We start from the raw sequence: 17837 nt of genomic DNA on the forward strand, positions 1-17837 counted from the left end.
AGGGTTACATACTTTACACACCCCTGTCCCCCTTCTCCTTTCTGCTGCCCTCTCTCCATCTGTCCACGTCTGTACGCCGCTCCTAGCCACAGTTCCTCGCGGCACTAACACGAAAAAAAAAAAAGAAGAAGAAGAAGAAAATATATTTTAGCGGCTTGGGTCTGACGTCTGGAGCAGACTGCGCAGATTAGACTTCGCCGTGGCCAGCCACCTATTGTCATATACGAAAGATAATACAAAAATGATTGGCTGCGCCTTTGGGGCGTTCTGGAAGGTGGTGGCTTTACAGGGCCGTCCTGAGTGGTAAATTTCTGGTCACGTGGTCACAGTCACGTGGTCCTATGAAGCCGGACGGACCTACGCTGTGAAGGGACGTAGAAAAAAAGGCAGGATGGGGCCGAGTTTCCAAAGGAGGCGTTCAACGACTGGTAAAAGTTTAACCTAGTGGATCTAAACTAAAGTCTAGGGTCTTGCTTCCTGGGATGCACAATAAGGTCGCGTCAACAACTACACAAACGCTGACGGAGCCGTGAAACGCACGTAAATACTTATATGTAATACAAGCGTTCGTTATCAAATCATAAGTCATATACGAGCATCCATTGCAGCGAAACTGACACAGAGCTTTTGTACCTGTGACAATGAACAGGTGCCTTCCAGGTGGGCCTTCCGCTTAAGGAACTGCGAAATAATTACGCAACCAAATGAACCTCATATCTTCTTTTTGGCAGGCTGAATTATTTAAATTATTCTCTACGATCTATCACTGTGAACCGTCGGCAGAACGATGGCATAGCCATCAAGGTAGAAACAGCGACCTAAGAATTATGAGACGTCTTGGTTCATAAATTATCTTGTTCCGAGAATAAGAGTCGGGGGATGAAAGTCCTCCCGGGGAGATGCACAGACAATTCAGCTTCTCTTTCCTCCTAAGCTTTCAGGTGACCTCTCCCTCTATTCGACGTGCATTTTATGCAACGAGTCTTCATTACTTTCAAACCTCGCTGGAGTCAGAGTTAGAACACACCCCAAGCAGCACAATGTAGTGAAAGTCGGGTGCAATAGGGGTGGACGGGTAGGTGGAAGGCCTTGAACAGACTCGTGAAACTAAGGAACATCGATAAGACACATACCGTCCACCCCTATTGCACTCGACTTTCAGTACATTGTGCTGCTTGGGACAGGAATACACAGAGCCGAAAAATAAAACATTGAAAGCACTGCCAAGAAAAAAAGAAAAAAAAAAAAACTCTTCCCTGCACAAGCGGTACATCATTTATGTCGTGTATTGTTTTTGTTGTAGTTGTCGTTTTTTTTCACATAATCTTACAGCTGGTTAACCACGCCGGCAAAGAAAATCAAGTTCTCCTCCTTCCGTCGAATGAAAAACACAAAGGGGTGATCCACAATAAAATCAACCGATTTGCTGGGCGACACCGGAGCCGCACTCAGTGCGATCCGAACTCCGGTGAAGGCAGCCGCTTCACTTCCTTCTTCATTGACTTCAACGACAGCCTTGTGGATCACATCGCTCACAACCAATCTACCAGATTCATGAATACCGGAAAGATCCGCGTTCGTTCCAAAAATCGAGACTGCTCCGAGATCCTTCAGTTGCTGGACAAGACTATATTCTGACTCCAGCTTGAACTTCGGCAGCCTCAGGTTAACGGATGTACGAAAGAGTCGACTTGTGGCCTCTCGAACCTTGGAAGCAGTCATGGCTGAAGAGAGGTTGCCCAGTCCATCTCGCTCACGTGGGAGGATGATTAGCATGCTAAAGTCATCTCCTGCGTAAGGTAGCTCCAGAATGTCCGCGTTCAGGTCGTCACAACTTGCGAACCGGAAGCCGCCAGTTTTTGACATGGTGTCTACATCCGTCACCGTTTTGCCAAAGTTGTAGAAAGGCAACTTCCTTGTTTTGCTTTCGAGGAATTTTGATTTCCAGTTCCCTTTGAAGTAGACGGCGTTCATGATGAAAAGAATTGTCTCCGGAGAGATGTGGTCGAGGACTTTGTTTATCTTGCCTTTTGTCTTTGTCGACACCCACTCGTTGATTTCAGAAACTACGCGCTTGGTTTCTTTTAAGAAGTCTACCTCTTTGAAGCTTGCATGGTAGGCATCTTGCAGGTCTTTCTTATAGGTCGCCAAGGCTGAAAAATGTTTGCTTATCAGGACGGCATTGGCGACTTCTAAGGTGGCGTTCCCGTTCTGAAGGCTGAGTCCCCGCAAGAGCTTCTGCACTTCTAAGAACACATCATCTCTTCCGCCAAAGCCCGCTGTCTTGTAGCCCATTACATCGAAGAGTTCTTTTTCCGAGCTTCCTCTGGTTCCGTGATAGACCATGGCCATTGCGGTGGTGATGCTGAACGGCGATACGAACACATGATTCTGTTTCGGAGCAAACGTCCTGAGAAGGTTGACCCCAAAGATGTTGTTGGCATCAGCCAGGCGAGAGCAGGCCTCAACAGGTGACAACGCCATAGCGACGAACACGAGAAAAATGACCGCTCGCAACACGCTTGCGTGTGTCGACAGTCTTCGCACAACGGGAAGAGTACGTGTACCGTGCTCTATGTACCCATAGGAAGGGGGCGTACGTGACAGAGATATCGCGGGGTATGTCCGGTTTCTCCGATGGCTTGTCGACTGATATATTTGTTCACCCAATCATTTCTGATTACAGCGAAAGATAATGATGCAATGTTAATATATTACGCCCTCGCGCGAGGAAAACAGAGAGCTGTATGGGTCATTTCCTAACCGTATGGGCAATAAATTGGTTTGGAGTGACGCACTATGAAACTCCTTTCTGCGTTACCCCGTTTTTAGGTAGTCATACATGAGTAGCTCTTGTGTCGTTGCTCGGACCACATTCTTTTGTGTACGCGTAGGAGGAACTGAGTCATTATAGTTTCAACGTGCAAATGTACGCACGCACTAGCTGTTATCAGGTAGGTTATCGAACGTATAACCATACAATCCCAAGCAGCACAATGTACTGTAAGTCGAGTGCAATAGGGGTGGGCGGTATGTGTCTCATCAATGTTCTTTAGTATCAGGAGTCTGTTCAAGGCCTTCCACCTACCCGTCCACCCCTATTGCACTCGACTTTCAGTACATTTTGCTGCTTGGGAAGGAGCACGATGTACTGAAAGTCGAGTGCAATAGGGGTGGTCGGGATTTGTCTTATCAATGTTCTTTCGTTTCATGAGTCTGTTCAAGGCCTTCCACCTACCCGTCCACCCCTATTGCACTCGACTTTCAGTACATTGTGCTGCTTGGGTGGTGAGAGAACGCTACATGTATAGATTGCGAGCAAACAACTGTAGAGATATCCTTGAAATTTCCCTTTTGCCCCTCAAGAGCTCATGTTATTTATTGCACAACACGCCTGAACAAACAAAGAAAAAAAATTATGGAGGGATACCTCAACTGATCCTATAACACACTGCAGATGATCTCATTACCTCCATAACACTACCGGGGTCGCATTGCAAAATGCTTGAGGCTTACAATATTTAATGACCACATTTCTTTCACTGCTCATTAAATATTTCCAGGAACATGATAATACAAGCCTTTCGGCTTTTTTGCCTCTGTTCCTCCCACACCTTCGTGTGAAAATAAAACATATGTGTGCATACCAACCCTCGTATTTCGAATGCCGAATAAGAATGGCTGATCAACGTGAACCTCGATCACTTTCGTCTTGGATTGTCACAGTGACAGCAGACGCGGAAACCGATGCAGTCTCACTACCACGTTAGTTCACTTCGATCACAGCCTTGTGCATTATGTGAGTCACGTACAGTTTCGGCGACTTGCTGACACTCCTGGGATTCGCTGTGGCTTCGAACAAGGACGTCGCACCAAACACAGTTAATGCACGCACGAAACACTTCGATTAAGCTTCGAACGTAAGAAGCCTCAAGACTCCTCCCGTCTTTCCAGTCTCCTGGCACGGCGTAGAATTTATGACTCTTCTTAACGGGGAAGCAGTCAGTCGTTTCAAAACAACGTTTATTTCGACCAACTGGTCGAAAACGCTCTTCATCTGCCTCTGGTATTACTGGATAACTTGTTAAAGTGTTCGTTCACAAAGAAGCCGCTGACGATGTCGCGCTTCCTTGCCGATCGCCGTACTTGATGTTTCCTTCAGCGTTTTTACCATGTAGCTGAGGATGTGTTGGCTAGTGCGCGAGGGGATGCTCTTTTGCGCCGTGGTAGCTAGAGCGCACGGTATCCATCGCTATGGTAACGTCTCACTGTAAAAAAAAAAAGACACGAAGAAGACGTCCCCGTTGGTTCCGAGCGTCTGGATGATGTCAATTCCGAGGATCAATCAATCAATGAATCAATCGATCAATCAATCAATCAATCAATCAATCAAATAGAGTCTATTGTTGATCCATCAATATGCATACAGTGAATATGCAGATGGAGGTCCTATAGTTAAAAACTAGTTAGAAACTAGAAGATGTTATTGGCATCAACTAAGTGTAAAGTCTTTGTTGACGAAGAATGTTGTTTGGCTAGTACTGACGACGAGTGTGGCAAAGGGCAGACAGGAGTTAGTGCATCATGCCGATTCGAAGTCGGGAATGTAGGGTTAGATATTTTACACACCCCTGTCCCCTTCTCCTTTCGGCTGCCCTCTCTCCATCTGTCCACGTCTGTACGCCGCTCGTAGCCACAGTTCCTCGCGGCACTAACACGAAAAAAAAGTAGAAGAAGTAGAAAATATATTTTAGCAGCTTGGGTCTGACGTCTGGAGCAGACTGCGCAGATTAGACTTCGCCGTGGCCAGCCAGCTATTACCATATACGAAAGATAATACAAAAATGATTGGCTGCGCCTTTGGGGCGTTCTGGAAGGTGGTGGCTTTACAGGGCCATCCTGAGTGGTAAATTTATGGTCACGTGGTCACAGTCACGTGGTCCTATGAAGCCGGACGGACCTACACTGTGAAGGGACGTAGAAAAAAAAAGCAGGATGGGGCCTAGTTTCCAAAAGAGGTGTTCAACGACCGGTAAAAATTTAACCTAATGGATCTAAACTAAAGTCTAGGGTCCTGCTTCCTGGGATGCAAAATAAGGTCGCGTCAACCACTACACAAACGCTGACGGAGTCATGAAAGGCCCGTAAATACTTGAGTGGAATGCAAGCGTTCGTTTCAAATCATAAGTCATATACGGAACATCCATTGTAGTGAAACTGACACAGAGCTTCTGTACCTGTTACAATGAACAGGTGCCTTCCAGGTGGGCCTTCCGCTTAAGGAATGGTGAAATAATTACACAACCAAATGCACTTCATATCTTCTTTTTGGCAGGCTGAATTATTTAAATTATTCTCCACGAGCTATCATTGTGAACCGTCGGCAGAACGGTGGCATAGCCATCAAGGTAAAAACAGCGACCTAAGAATTATGAGACGTCTCGGTTCATAAATTATCTTGTTCCGAGAATAAGAGTCGGGGGATGAAAGTCTTCCCGGGAGATGCACAGACAATTCAGCTTCTCTTTCCTCCCAAGCTTTCAGGTGACCTCTCCCTCTATTCAACGTGCATTTTATGCAACCATATATGACTAATCTACGACGGGTATATCGCGAATAAGCTGCATCGCGGTGCAAGCCACTCATGAATTAATCGAACGACAAACTACACTGCTAACAACGCATAAATCAGTTATCTTCACGAGTAGCATTTAGCGCTTAATTTTTGAACTTTCATACTAATGCGATAATGTTGATGCTTAAAGTTTCTATAAGCCACAATTTTCAGGCGACATTATCAGAACGAGCGTAGCCCTCGTATACGTGCCGATTATATTCTTCGTATTTATTTTCCTATGGCACTGTTGGAACCAGGATGCTGTACCACGAATACGACAAGATGACGTATATGCGGGCCAGCTGGTGAATGAACTCCATAATGTAAAAGCCTGAGTCTAGCCTCAGCCTGAGCTTGAAATACGACTTTGGTTTCTACAGGCTACAGATATGATGGACTCCCTAAGCACGGGACACATATATCATTTGCCTTATTCGACTTTGTCTTTTATTTCATGAAACATACGTCATGGCCTGTGAATGAGGGTGTACTTCCAGCGATTACATTAGGTTAGAAGTATAAAGAAAAAAAAAAGGCTGGTTGTTCCTTCATCGGTTCTTTTAGTTCTCACCCAACACGTTGACCACGCCTAAAAACAAGATCATATCTGTCTTCCTGCTACGAATGCAGAACAGATAAGGATGGTCCACGTGCACTTCAGTTCCTATCCTACTGGAATAAAGTACAACCTGGACTTCCGTAGCTGCCGCCGCTTCACTGCCTTTCTCGTCCACTTCCACCATCGCCTTATGCAGGACTTCCGAAACCTTCAGAGGAGCTCCAGCTTTCCGGATTCCGCTTAGGTCTGCACGTTCGAAAACTGATTTGGCCCCCAACGTCTTCAGCGGCTCTTTGAGGCCGTATTTCGATTCGAGTTTAAATCTGGGTAGCTCTAAGACAACGTCTTTCTTCTGCATGTTCCGAGTCACCCTGCTGAATTCCGAAGACGACAGGTTTCCCAGCAGTGCTCGGAGACCATCACGCACGTGGGGAACGAGGATGACCAGGCTAAACTCTCTTCCTTTGTACGGGAGCTCAACGATGTCCGCTTGCAGTTTGCTGTCCCGCGCGTAACCGTACATCCCTTCCTTCCACATGGTTGCAACCAATACGGAATCGCGTCCGTGGTTATAAAAAGGCTTAGGTTTCGTGTGGTTTGCGTTAAACGGCTTTTTCCAGTTTCCCCTGAAGTAGACCGCGTTCAAAAGAACCATTACAGTGTCCTTAGATAGATTATCGACAAGTCCAGTTATCTTCCCCCTAGTTTGTTCCTCTACCCAGTCGTTGATCTGAGAAACTGCCGAACGTTCATTTTCTGCAAAGTCCACCTGTGTGTACTTTGCCTCGAAGATCTCTTCCAGGTCTTCTATGTACTTCTTACGGACAGACACGTCTTTGCTGAACAGTACTGCATTCGCAATGTGAATGGCTACGTCTTCATTCTGGTGGCCAAATGTTTGAAGAAGTTCTTCCACGGCCGACGTTAGGGCACGTCGACCTTTAAGTCCAGCTGCATCGTAGCCGAGCGCGTAGGACAGTTCTTCAGCACTTACACCTCTCGAACCGTGATAAAGCATTGCCATAGCAACGCTGATGCTAAGCGGTGAGAAGACGACGTTGTCTTTGGCTGTCGGAAGCGCCTTGAGGAGGGAAATTGCGAGGTGGTTGTTTGCCTTAGCGACACGCACAGTACCTTGTGACGTTGCAGTATTAACGCCGATCACAGCAATCACAGTCAGGACAAAGGGCAACATCGCTGCTCGCAGCCTGGAATGCACAATAGTTCCGCGTCAACAACTACGTTCAAGATTATTCAATATATGATCTACTATCCGTCATAATTGGAGTTCCGCTAATGTATTTGTTTGGCTTAATTATCGTTCATAAGTCAGGAAGTCTGTGCACTCTACTCCGGAAGGTGCAAAAGAAGGTAACAGCTGCTTAGAAGAACAAACGTTTCATACGAACTGATTTTTTTTTTTTTTTAAGAAATCGTAAACAGCACCAACGGCAAACCGAAAAGACCTTGTAATAACTTTGATATTTTTTTCCTTTGTATATGTGGACAGTGACCGTAGCGTAATTCAGAGGAAAGAACAAAAGGGGAAGTGATGTTGTCCTGTGGTGTCCTTTCTGGACACCACAGGACTTCGATCCTTACTGTGGAGGGGCTCATTATTTCATTCTCCGCATCACCACCAGCAATGGGGTAGAGTATCGCCCCCTGGCGATGAAACTCCCCAACCATCATCCCGTAATAAAGTTGCTTAGAATTACGGGGTCATCACGTGACATAGTATAAAGCCGTCCTTTTAATGGCGTTGCAAAAGAGGAAACGGAAACAATGTTTGTGCAAGGAACCACACACACAGTGTTTATTTAACTTAGTTATCGTCGGAAATCGTCATCGTCATCATCTTCATCCTCGTCTTCGTCCCCGTTGTCGTCTCCGTTATCTTCTTCCTCCTCGTCTTCTTCGGTTTCTTCTTCTTCATCTTCCTCCTCCTCCTCTTCTTCTGGTTCATGTTTACTGTCCCCGATCTCGTTCACCACGCCCAGGAACAAGATAGTGTCCGTTTTGACGTGACGAATCAGCAACAAGAAGGGTCGACTCACGTGAACCAACGGTTTCTTTCCCTTCTCTTGCGTCGGTGGCGTGTCAGGAGACGCAATCTTTCCGGACGCTATCGACCCTTCTTCGTCCACTTCAAGCACGGCTTTGTGCAAGACATCGGTGAGGTACAACTTGCCGCTGTCACTGATCCCTCTCAGGTTGGCTTTCTTCTCAAAAACTGATTTTAAACCCAGATCGGACAGTACCTTTTTGAGAGAGTTTGCTGACTCCAGTTTGAACTTTGGCAGTTTTAAAACGATCTTGGTGCGCTCCAGCTTTTTCAACGCTGATCTCAATTTCGATGCGCTCAAGTCCTTCAAAAGTTGTTTCAGCGACTTCTTCTGGTTAGGGAGCACGACAACCATGCTAAACTCGTTGCCCGCGTACGGGACTTCGACGAGCACGGCGTGCAGCTTACCGTTGTCCGCGTAAGGGTAATGCCCCTCCCTCACCATGGTGCTCACTTTATTTCCGCCCTTGCCGGAGTGTGAAAATGGAAGCTCCTGCGTCGCAGACTTGTCGAACCGGTCGAGCCACTCGCCCTTAAAGTAAGCCGCGTTCAGGAACAGGAGAAGCGTGTCTGGCTTCATGTCAAGTATTTTGGTGATCTTTCCTCTGGTAAACTTCGATGCCCAGTCGTTAACGGTAGCCGTTGCGTTGTTGCTGTCCTTCGCGAAGTTCAACGTCTTAAAGACGTATCCGAGGTTCTTAACTAGGGCGTCTTTGTACGAGGCCAGCAGGGGAACGCTTTCGTCGACGATCATAGCCCTGGCGTTTTCCCAGACAACTCTGGCACGAGGGGATCCGACACGCCAAGCAAGTTCCGTGACCGCGTTCAAGATTGCTTCACGATCGCGAAGTTGAGTCCCGTTGTAGTGGAGGGCCTTGCGGATATTCTTCGACGTGTCCTGTCTTGCGCCATAGTAGACCATGGCCAGAGTCTGGCTGAGACCGTAAGTGGAGAGGAGGACGTTTCCCTTATCGGTGCGCAGTTGCTTGATCAAGTCCACTGCAAGTTGGTTCGTCGCATCGGCAAAGGCGTCGGTCTGCTTGGTCGCCGATGTCCCGATCGCGCCCACGGAACTCAGAAGCAGGAGGACAGGCAACATTGCTGCTTACGTCACACTGGAACCAAGTCTGCAACGAGATGTTGAATTCTATATTGAGAACATCATGTGCTTTGTACTTTCACTTTCACTTTCTCATCCCTTCCACAAGCGCAATGGGGCAGTGTACCGCCATAACGGAGGAGAATGACCCACTGCATCATCATCCCATTTGTGTGTGTGTGTCTGTACTTTATAGTGAAATAAGAGAAGAAAAATGCATGCAAAAGATAGAAGGCATGACGCATGCTGATGCATAGTTAACACGAAGACTGGTCATCTACAAAAGAATGGGCTATACCGACGTCAACATGGCCGACATCTAAGACAATTACCGCTGTAGGGGGCGCTGGTAAGTGCAGAAACCGAAATGAAGTCCAACATCGATGCTTATTTCTGTTTTTTCGGTGCCAGAATCGTTACGGCCCCTATAGCGGCACTTGCACATAAGTCTCTGGAGACCAGTTTACAGTGCACAAGTGTCGTTGTTTGTTTTGTTACGCAGAGTTTAATTTCCACGATTTTTCGGCCGGACTAGCTCGCATAAATGGGCTGTCACGCGCCAAGCTCTTCAAGCGGAAGCTCTTCCGATAAGCAGGCTACGAGTTATGTTTGCGAATTCGACTTAAGTTTTTCTGCACACACCCTGTACATGAACGTCTGCATTGTTAGTTCCATGTTGTTAACTGTCCAGGTACGCTTTTGCGACGCATAAAGGTTTACGCGTGCCAGGACATCGTGTTCAACGATTACTAAATGCTGGAGGAGCATTGTGTTTTCTATATGTAAAGCTCCTAAAATGATTCAATTCTGGTAGATTTGATTGAGCATCGCGATGTAAACTTATGAAGCGATATGCACGAACCCCGTAATAATCAAAACATTCACAATGGCGGTGCATAATGTAAAAACCCCGAGATTAGGGAACACGAAGGGACAGACACAACACGTGTTGTGTCTGTCCCTTCGTGTTCCCTAGTCTCCGGGTTTTTACATTATGCATCATCTACACCAGCTCGCATGCTTCCTAGCCATTTTTTTTTTTCATTTTACAATGGCGGTGTTGCAAAGAGAAATTGAGATTGTACCCCCAGACACTGAAGCGGCTTGTGCTGCAGAGCAGCTCACTGCTATCCCAGCCGGCACGATGTAATGTGTGTAACGCTGTCCTCTGGGAGAACTGTCTTAACGGTTATTCGCGGCCACGACCAGTTTGATTGTTTTTATTACTGGGTTCGAACGTTCCGCATTGTAACACCACATTGCGAAGTACAATCACTTTGAAATCCATCAGGATTTAGACGGCATCAAATCTTTGTATATAGACAACACAACGCTGCACTTGCATTGAGTAATTACTGAGCACGGCATGGACAGCACACACGGACGAGCCCTCTAACCGTTACCGCTCGATGAGATGTGATTTGTGCTATGAAAAGAGGGAAGATGTGAGAGGATACAAGTAGCCGAAGAAGTTGTGTCTCCAGCCTTCTTCTGCCTCAAGATTTGCTATACACTAGTGAGCAAGTACTCCATACTTGTAACGATAGTTTGCACGCAGAACATCTACGTTGTTATTGTGTTACTTAAAAGCAAAGTGTAATCTGGGCAGTGACTTGTGTAATTAGATAATTATGTTAATAAAATGTTCTGAACAGTACTCCTGGAGTGGCTATGGGGCTGAAGGTAAATGTAGAATAGAACATAGCGGATCTGCCCGTAGAGGTATGCTTCTCCATAGAAGTAGAAGCGTTAAGGCACTGGGGAGTACGGTGAAACGTTACCACTACATGCAAATCATGGAACCCACCAAAATGTCCCGAAACGAAAAGAGAAAGCGATGCTATTTGTGACTCTTCGTTGCGTACATCAGTATAGCACGAGCTACTACATTATAACGACCATGTCATAATCGACAACCCCTATGAGAAGCCCGTCCGCACGATCCGCAAGGAGTGCTACACATGGGCTCGCGAGACCTACATCACGATTGGACAATGGAAATTTGAATTTTGAACGCGCAGAAGCGGATGTACGACTACCGTATAGCAGACATACGTGAGGCCGACAACGGCAAGCCCTATCACCACCACCACCACCACCACCACCGTATAGCAGACGACAGCGAGATATCCTGTGGGAACGCGTAGAATGATTATGATAATGTACCTTAGAAAGAAGCATCTCTCGTGGGACGTCCACCGCTTGTACAACGATACTGAGGTAAGCTGAAGTACAAAGTATTGCAAAAATTGTGGGAGCAATAACCGCCGGCCGATGAGTAGCGCCACCGCTATAGCTTCCAAATGCGGCGCTGGGAAGGGGTGCCTATGACACGGTCGCTATAATCTATAGTAGGTCGTGGTCAGTATAGGCATTGTTTACGCTGAAGAGTTCACGCTTGCGCTCCTAGAAAGTTACCACGGTTCCGCCGAGGCGCCGTCGGTATAGACTCCACCGAACTGAACGGGGACTCGGCGGCCTTCAACTTTACGGCTATCGCAGGGGGAATTCTGCGCCCTGGGCCGACTTCACAGGGAACTATGCCGACATTTGTCTTAAAACTCCTGAAGATAAACCAGCGAAAACACTGACAGCCGACACCCGGATTCGAACCCCAGTCACATCCCAGTGTTGCCGTGGAATGCCATCATGGGAGTCTTTTATTTCTTTATTTTTCTTAATGTACCACGGTGCATAGTACCACACAAACAGCAATAACAACTTATTTTATTATCCTCTTCGTCCTTCTGCATTTCCATACATTTCCTCGGCATCTCCGTTACCGAATTATTCTTCAATGCAACTCATTAACCACGCCTAAAAACATAACCATGCCAGTCTCCTTGTTCAGAACCCAGAAGACGAAGGGGTGATCTACGTGCACGATAGGTATTTCCATCGGTATGGGGCTGGGCTTTTTCGGGATAATCTCCGTGGCAGCTGCTGCTTCGCTGCCTTCCTCGTTCACTTCGATAACTGCCTTGTGAAGCACATCCGACACTTTCAAACCCTTAGTCCGGCTGATCCCACCCAAATCTGCTTCCGGCCCAAAGACCGACGTTACGCCGATGTCGGTCAGTGCTTGCTTCAGTGCGTAGCCAGCCTCCAGCTTGAACTTCGGAAGTTGTAATAGTATTTTGGTAGTCTTGATGGTTCGCATCACCGTGTACACTGTACTAGCCGTAAAGTTTCGTAGAACGTTGCTCACACCGTCGCGTTCGTAGGGAAGCACAATGACCATGCTGAATTCTTGGCCCTCGTAAGGAAGTTCGACAACGTCCGCTCTGAGTTCGGCACTGCCATAGAAACCGAAATTTCCTTTCCGCACCATGGTCTCCACTAGCGTCGATGTCCTGCCGTGATTGAAGAAAGGAAGCTTCTTGGTCATCCGCTTGTCGAACTTTCCAAACCAATAACCCTTGAAATAGACGGCGTTGAGTAGAACCAGGGCTGTGTAGCGGGACAGTCCTTTACCGATAGTCGTTATAATGCCTCTCGTTTGGTTCGAGACCCAAGCGTCGATTTCTTGAGAAACTGCTACGCGGTGGATGTAGTTCTCAAAGTCTGCCTCATAAAGCTCTGCCTCAAAGGCTTCCTGGAGGTTGTCAGTGTATGAGTCCGCGACACGGAATTTTTTATCGACGACAGCAGCGTTGGCAACCGCTAAAATTACTCCTTTTTCTCTATGGCCGAATTTATGGAGGAAGAGAGACAGCGACAAGAGCACGTCGCACTCTTTGTAAAGTCCCGCTTTGCTATAGCCAAGGGAGCTCCTCAGTTCCTTGGCAGTTTTTCCTCTTGCACCAGCGTATAGCATAGCCATGGCGACGCTCACACTGAAGGGAGAAAAGAAGACGTTCTTTCCGTCTTTATGAAGCGTTCCAACAAGGTCAAATGCGAAGTTGTTACTGGCTTCCGCCAAGCGCTCGATCCGTGCCGTGGTGGCACATCTCACTGTAACAACGGCGAAGATGAGAAGAACCAGCAACATGGCTGCTTAGCTTGTCTTACCGTTATAGCTGTAACGATAGAGGATTGAAACACAAGTTATAATCGGGTGAATGACTCGAAAGCACACCAGTAACCACACTCTTAAAACAGAGCTTCACTACATAGCACGCTAATGGCCGGCTAAAGTCTGCCTTCTCCAGGAATCTGGCCTCGCTCAAAGGCTATGAGTACTGCTCGGTCTTCTCATCAACTCTGGCAGTGACTACCCTAGGTCTTAACTTTCGGTCGTCATCATTCCTTCATCTGTTATCACACCATCTCATCTTATCCTGGTTACCGTCGTGACGCAGCCCACATTGGTGAGGCCAACAACGGCAACCCGGTTCTCGTCACCACCACCACCACCTTATATTTAAGAGTGCAAATCCGATAATTTCAACCATACAGGATGATGTCGTTCATGCCCTCGCACAGCTAACGAGTGATAATTTGTGACGTCGCGAGACAATGCTCGTGAGCGACGTCACAGCATCAGTTTTACCCCACAAGAGAGGCCCTCACGTGCGCTGAAACCACAAGACACAGCACCCTCGTGAGGACACGTGTCACAGGAAGTGACGTCCTCAGCCGGGTTCGAACCTGTAGCCTTGTGATCAGAAATTGATCCCCCGGGGCTGGTTCCTCAAAAAACAACTTCCACGCAGTTTTTTTGCGTCAGTGATTGCGATGCTATTCAAATTTCAGAGGAAGCTGCATCTATTGTTGTCATGTCACGCTTATAGTATCGCTCTCCTGCAGCGGACACGACAAGCGAAGGATGGATGACAAAAGTAAAGTAAATATTTATTAAAATCGATAAAAACCCTAGTGCAGGGCGACACAAAAAAGGGCGAGACAGACATAGCATAACGTTAACAATTTTATTTGCCATTACATTTTGTTACGACATTTATACATCGGCTTTTTGTATTGTCCTTTCAATCGTCACATTATCTTCGTTATTTCCACGGGTTCCCTTGAGTATCGTCACGATGAAATTCGTCGTCCATCTCCACGTGTCAAGTCGGTCACGACGTCACCCTCTTCGTGTCTTTCATCAGTGTTCCAGGCTCCATTCCAGTCATTTTCAGCTTCCCCAGCATTTTTCGGTGCTTCAGTGCTCTCACTGCTCTCACTCAGTGCATTAACCACACCCAAAAATAGGATCGTATCTTCACGCTTATCGGCAATCCAAAACAGGAATGGATGATCTACCTTGAAAGACTTAGTGGCTGCACTTTTGACGTCAATGACCACCGCGGTGGCTGCCGCCGCTTCGCTGCCCTTCTCGTTCACTCCAAACGTCGCCTTGTGATATACTCCCGAAACGTACAAATAATCGAAGGCGACGATTCCTGTGAAGTTCGCATCTCTCTGATCGAAAATGGATCGTGCGCCCAGCTTACTAAGACCTTCTTTGAGTTGGTACTTGGTCGAGAGCTTGAACTTGGGAAGCCTTAATTCGACGGTCGTGTTCTTAACCTTCTTCGTTGCTGCGATCAACTTCGGAGCAGTTACTTTTTTTAACGTCTTGATCAGCCCCTTACGCCCACGGGGAAGCAGGATAAACATGCTGAACCCATCGCCTGCGTAGGGAAGCTCGAGCACATCTGCTTTGAGCTGCCAAGCGAAGGCGTGCGGATACGTTCCTCGCCGCAGCATCGTGCTCACCTGTGTAGGAGACTTGCCGTAGTTGTAGAAAGGAAGTTTCAGTGTAGACTTGTCATCGAACCCATTCTTCCAGGCGGCCTTGAAGTAGACGGCGTTCAGAAGGGCCATGACCGTATCCTCGCTCAGTGCATCAACCAAACTGCTTATCTTACCTCTCGTCTTGTTCTTCGCCCAACCATTGAGTTCAGCGAGCGCCCGTTCAGTGTCCGTTCCAAAATCCACTATTTTAAAAAATGCTTCGAAAATGTTCTCGATGTCTTCCGCGTAGGCGTGCACGACGGGAAATTTTGGCGGTACAAGAACAGCGTTCGCGACTTCGAGAGTAATATTCTCATCGTGACGATCTAACTCCTGCAAGAGCAACTCCGTCCCTTTCAAGACGTCCTTTCTCGTGAGCCCAGCTGCTTCGTACCCGAGGACTCGGCTGAGTTCTTTCTCGCTGACTCCCCTGGCACCGTGGTACAGCATCGCCAAGGCCACGCTGAGACTGTACGGTGAGAAGAAGACGTGCTCCTGGTTGACGGGTAAGCGCTTCAGAAGGTCGACGCCAAATTTGTTGGTGGCGGTTGACAGTGGCTGTTGCTTTGCTTTGGTTTTCTGCAGCGGTTGTGCTTCCACATGCAGCGATGCTTTTATCACGGTCGTGCATACCAGGAAGATGATCGGCAGCATGGTCACCTTGTTACAGACGCACACGTGGTGGACGTTGCGCTACCCTATGAAAATAATGGGTGTTAATGTAACGCAAAACTGAAAGAAGAACGCAGTATTGGAAATTATGTGAACAGTACGCAGAACACGAGAAATCACTAGACGGACAATGACATAGAAGCGATGCTCCTGAAAGATATGTACTTTATCCTGTGCAACGGATACATGGTTGGTAAAATAACATAGCCGGCCCAATGTAGAGTTGGGTCAACATCTCTGTGTGTTTTTTTATTACCAGCCAACCAATAGAGAAACAGGCAAAGAAAGTAAAGACATGACGAAAGAACGGAGTCACTGAAAAGGTTAGTCAACAAAAGGACTCAAGCCCACATCTTCGGGATTGCTCGCCCATGGCTATACCAATCGAGCTAAGCTAACGCTTTTCTCTCTCTCTCTCTCTCTCTCTCTCTCTCTCTCTCTCTCTCTTTCTCTCTCTCAATGATGCGTAATTTGAAGGGACATCCACTCTCTGACCCATTCCACTTTCACTCTTAGTTGACGATCATCTGCTATCGTAACATATAGGACAGAACTCCAGACTTGTACGGCACAGACTTGAAAGCAGCATAGGTCGTTCATCTTTTAGAGATGTATCTAGGGTCACGCAGAACCACGAAAAAGAAAGAGAAACTGCGACATTAATCGGGAAGTAATCTGTGAGAGTTATGTCTCGAGGGCACACGATCAGCTTTACCGTAATGTGACAATTGAAGTTTCGTGTGGCGGGTCGACACGCGCTCCTCAGTAGGGGTTATAACCGTTGACTCCGATATCAAAAGCGGGGTGTGGGGGGTCTATTTACTCGATATCGGTCGGGGTACTTCCTGTTCGTGGTCGCTTGAAATTTGAAATTAAACAACAATATTTCTGATTTAGAGCTAGCCTGTGCACAAATGCCCCTTCAATGCCTGTACAATTCTCAGTGAGGGCAAAAGCTGTTTACCCTATTCTAACTATAGATTAGAGGACTATAGACCTTTCCCTGTTTGTAAATGACGTCATAGTGTTCGACAGCGCCACCAATTTGGAAAGGTGGAACTACGCTGGAAGCTAGGGGCGAACAAGGTCGCGCCCGAAAGCCATGGTCTTGGGGGGATTATGATGGTCCCTGGAAGGGACGCGACCTTCAGTCCTACTTTTCTTTCAATACGAGGTCGCCAAGAAGTGCCCGTTCGTGGAACCCAGCCCTCCCCATCCGATCTGTTTCAGTTTGAGTCTGTCTACCTACGGCATGATGACGTTTCTCGCGTAGAGGTCTATTGCTTGGTCTTCAATAACGATTCGTGACAACCACCTGGAAGGAGCCATCCACACACACACACACACACACACATATAAAGGAATGATGACGAGATGCGGATGATGCCGGCCAGCAGGCTGTGCGCTTCCCCTGTGCCAATTGTAGATTTGTAGACAATAAAAGATGATGGTGGAGATGCAGTTCAGGTGATTAAAGCATGGTGGAGAGACCGGATGATGACAGAGACTGCCAGAACTAACGGAGACCTTGATATATGTGAGCGTGACTGAACCAGGGGCCCAGCATCATGCCGAGGTTAAGAGGGCGGTGGTCGACTGCATGGATCCCGTGCTACAAGACCTCGCGTTCCCGCAGTGGGACGGGACAGTCCATAAGTAGATAGTGTAGGTCAACGCGCACAGCGCACGTGGTACAAAGGTCTGACGGCGAAGGCCATCAAATTCTGAAAGCCAGTACAGGAATCTAAACTCAACGCAGCACAGTCTCGAAGGTGACCCGCGGGAAGTCCAAGGTGGATGACGCAATAGGCGAAGTTATACTGAAATAAACCCACTTCCCACTCGACAGATAAACACTCTACAATAGCTGTTTCAAAAAAGGTAAAACATTGATTAACTAGCAGTAGCCCAAAAGTCTGAGAATAAAATTATACCTTAAGCTGAGGTTCCCGTGGCCAACCTATTGCGTCTCGCTCTGTGGCCCGAGCACTATATGACTGAAAAGGTAACTCTCACTCGCGTCGATTTTTAACGGAGACCAGTTAGAATCTGAAAAGTGGGTGGGATGATATAGTGACATTGCGCATCTGCATTAATGAAATACGAGCAGCATTCATAATGCTAAATCTCAGAGAGAACGACCGTG

General features: G+C 47.3%; 3 protein-coding genes across 4 annotated transcripts in view; all 3 read right to left on the bottom strand.

Annotated features, from left to right (window-relative positions):
- Positions 1-1257: 1257 nt before the first annotated feature.
- Positions 1258-2633, bottom strand: LOC135396232 (intracellular coagulation inhibitor 1-like). The gene has a single exon (XM_064627258.1). It carries the CDS (start codon positions 2482-2484, stop codon positions 1327-1329), a length of 1158 nt encoding a protein of 385 aa, XP_064483328.1. The 5' UTR covers positions 2485-2633; the 3' UTR covers positions 1258-1326.
- Positions 2634-6041: 3408 nt separating this feature from the next.
- The window catches only part of LOC135395954 (uncharacterized), a 44673-nt gene continuing 32877 nt past the window's right edge, over positions 6042-17837 (bottom strand). The window contains exons 2-3 of the mRNA XM_064627039.1: positions 8016-9368; positions 6042-7384 (exon numbers count right to left, since the gene is read on the bottom strand). Coding sequence (XP_064483109.1) covers positions 6178-7384; positions 8016-9340 — 2532 coding nt within the window. The 5' untranslated portion in view covers positions 9341-9368 and the 3' untranslated portion in view covers positions 6042-6177. The remainder of the gene's footprint in view (positions 7385-8015; positions 9369-17837) is intronic.
- LOC135394917 (intracellular coagulation inhibitor 2-like) lies at positions 12052-17811 on the bottom strand. 2 transcript variants are annotated; one of them, XM_064625989.1, is made up of 2 exons: positions 17626-17811; positions 12052-13359 (listed from the first exon to the last, which is right to left on the bottom strand). In XM_064625989.1, the coding sequence occupies exon 2, from the start codon at positions 13329-13331 to the stop codon at positions 12135-12137; it is 1197 nt and encodes a 398-aa protein (XP_064482059.1). In that variant the 5' UTR covers positions 13332-13359; positions 17626-17811; the 3' UTR covers positions 12052-12134. The 2 variants fall into 2 exon arrangements, with proteins under 2 accessions (XP_064482059.1, XP_064482058.1); XM_064625988.1 differs by lacking the exon at positions 12052-13359 and adding an exon at positions 14193-15717 and having other exon boundaries at positions 17626-17743.

The sequence above is a fragment of the Ornithodoros turicata genome, chromosome 5 (genome assembly GCF_037126465.1).
Source record: "Ornithodoros turicata isolate Travis chromosome 5, ASM3712646v1, whole genome shotgun sequence".
NCBI classification, from domain to species: Eukaryota; Metazoa; Arthropoda; class Arachnida; order Ixodida; family Argasidae; genus Ornithodoros; species Ornithodoros turicata.

Excerpts from the sequence above, each read along its gene's own strand:
- LOC135396232 (XM_064627258.1), bottom strand. The coding sequence starts at position 2,484 with ATGGCGTTGTCACCTGTTGAGGCCTGCTCTCGCCTGGCTGATGCCAAC.
- LOC135394917 (XM_064625988.1), bottom strand. The coding sequence starts at position 15,673 with ATGCTGCCGATCATCTTCCTGGTATGCACGACCGTGATAAAAGCATCG.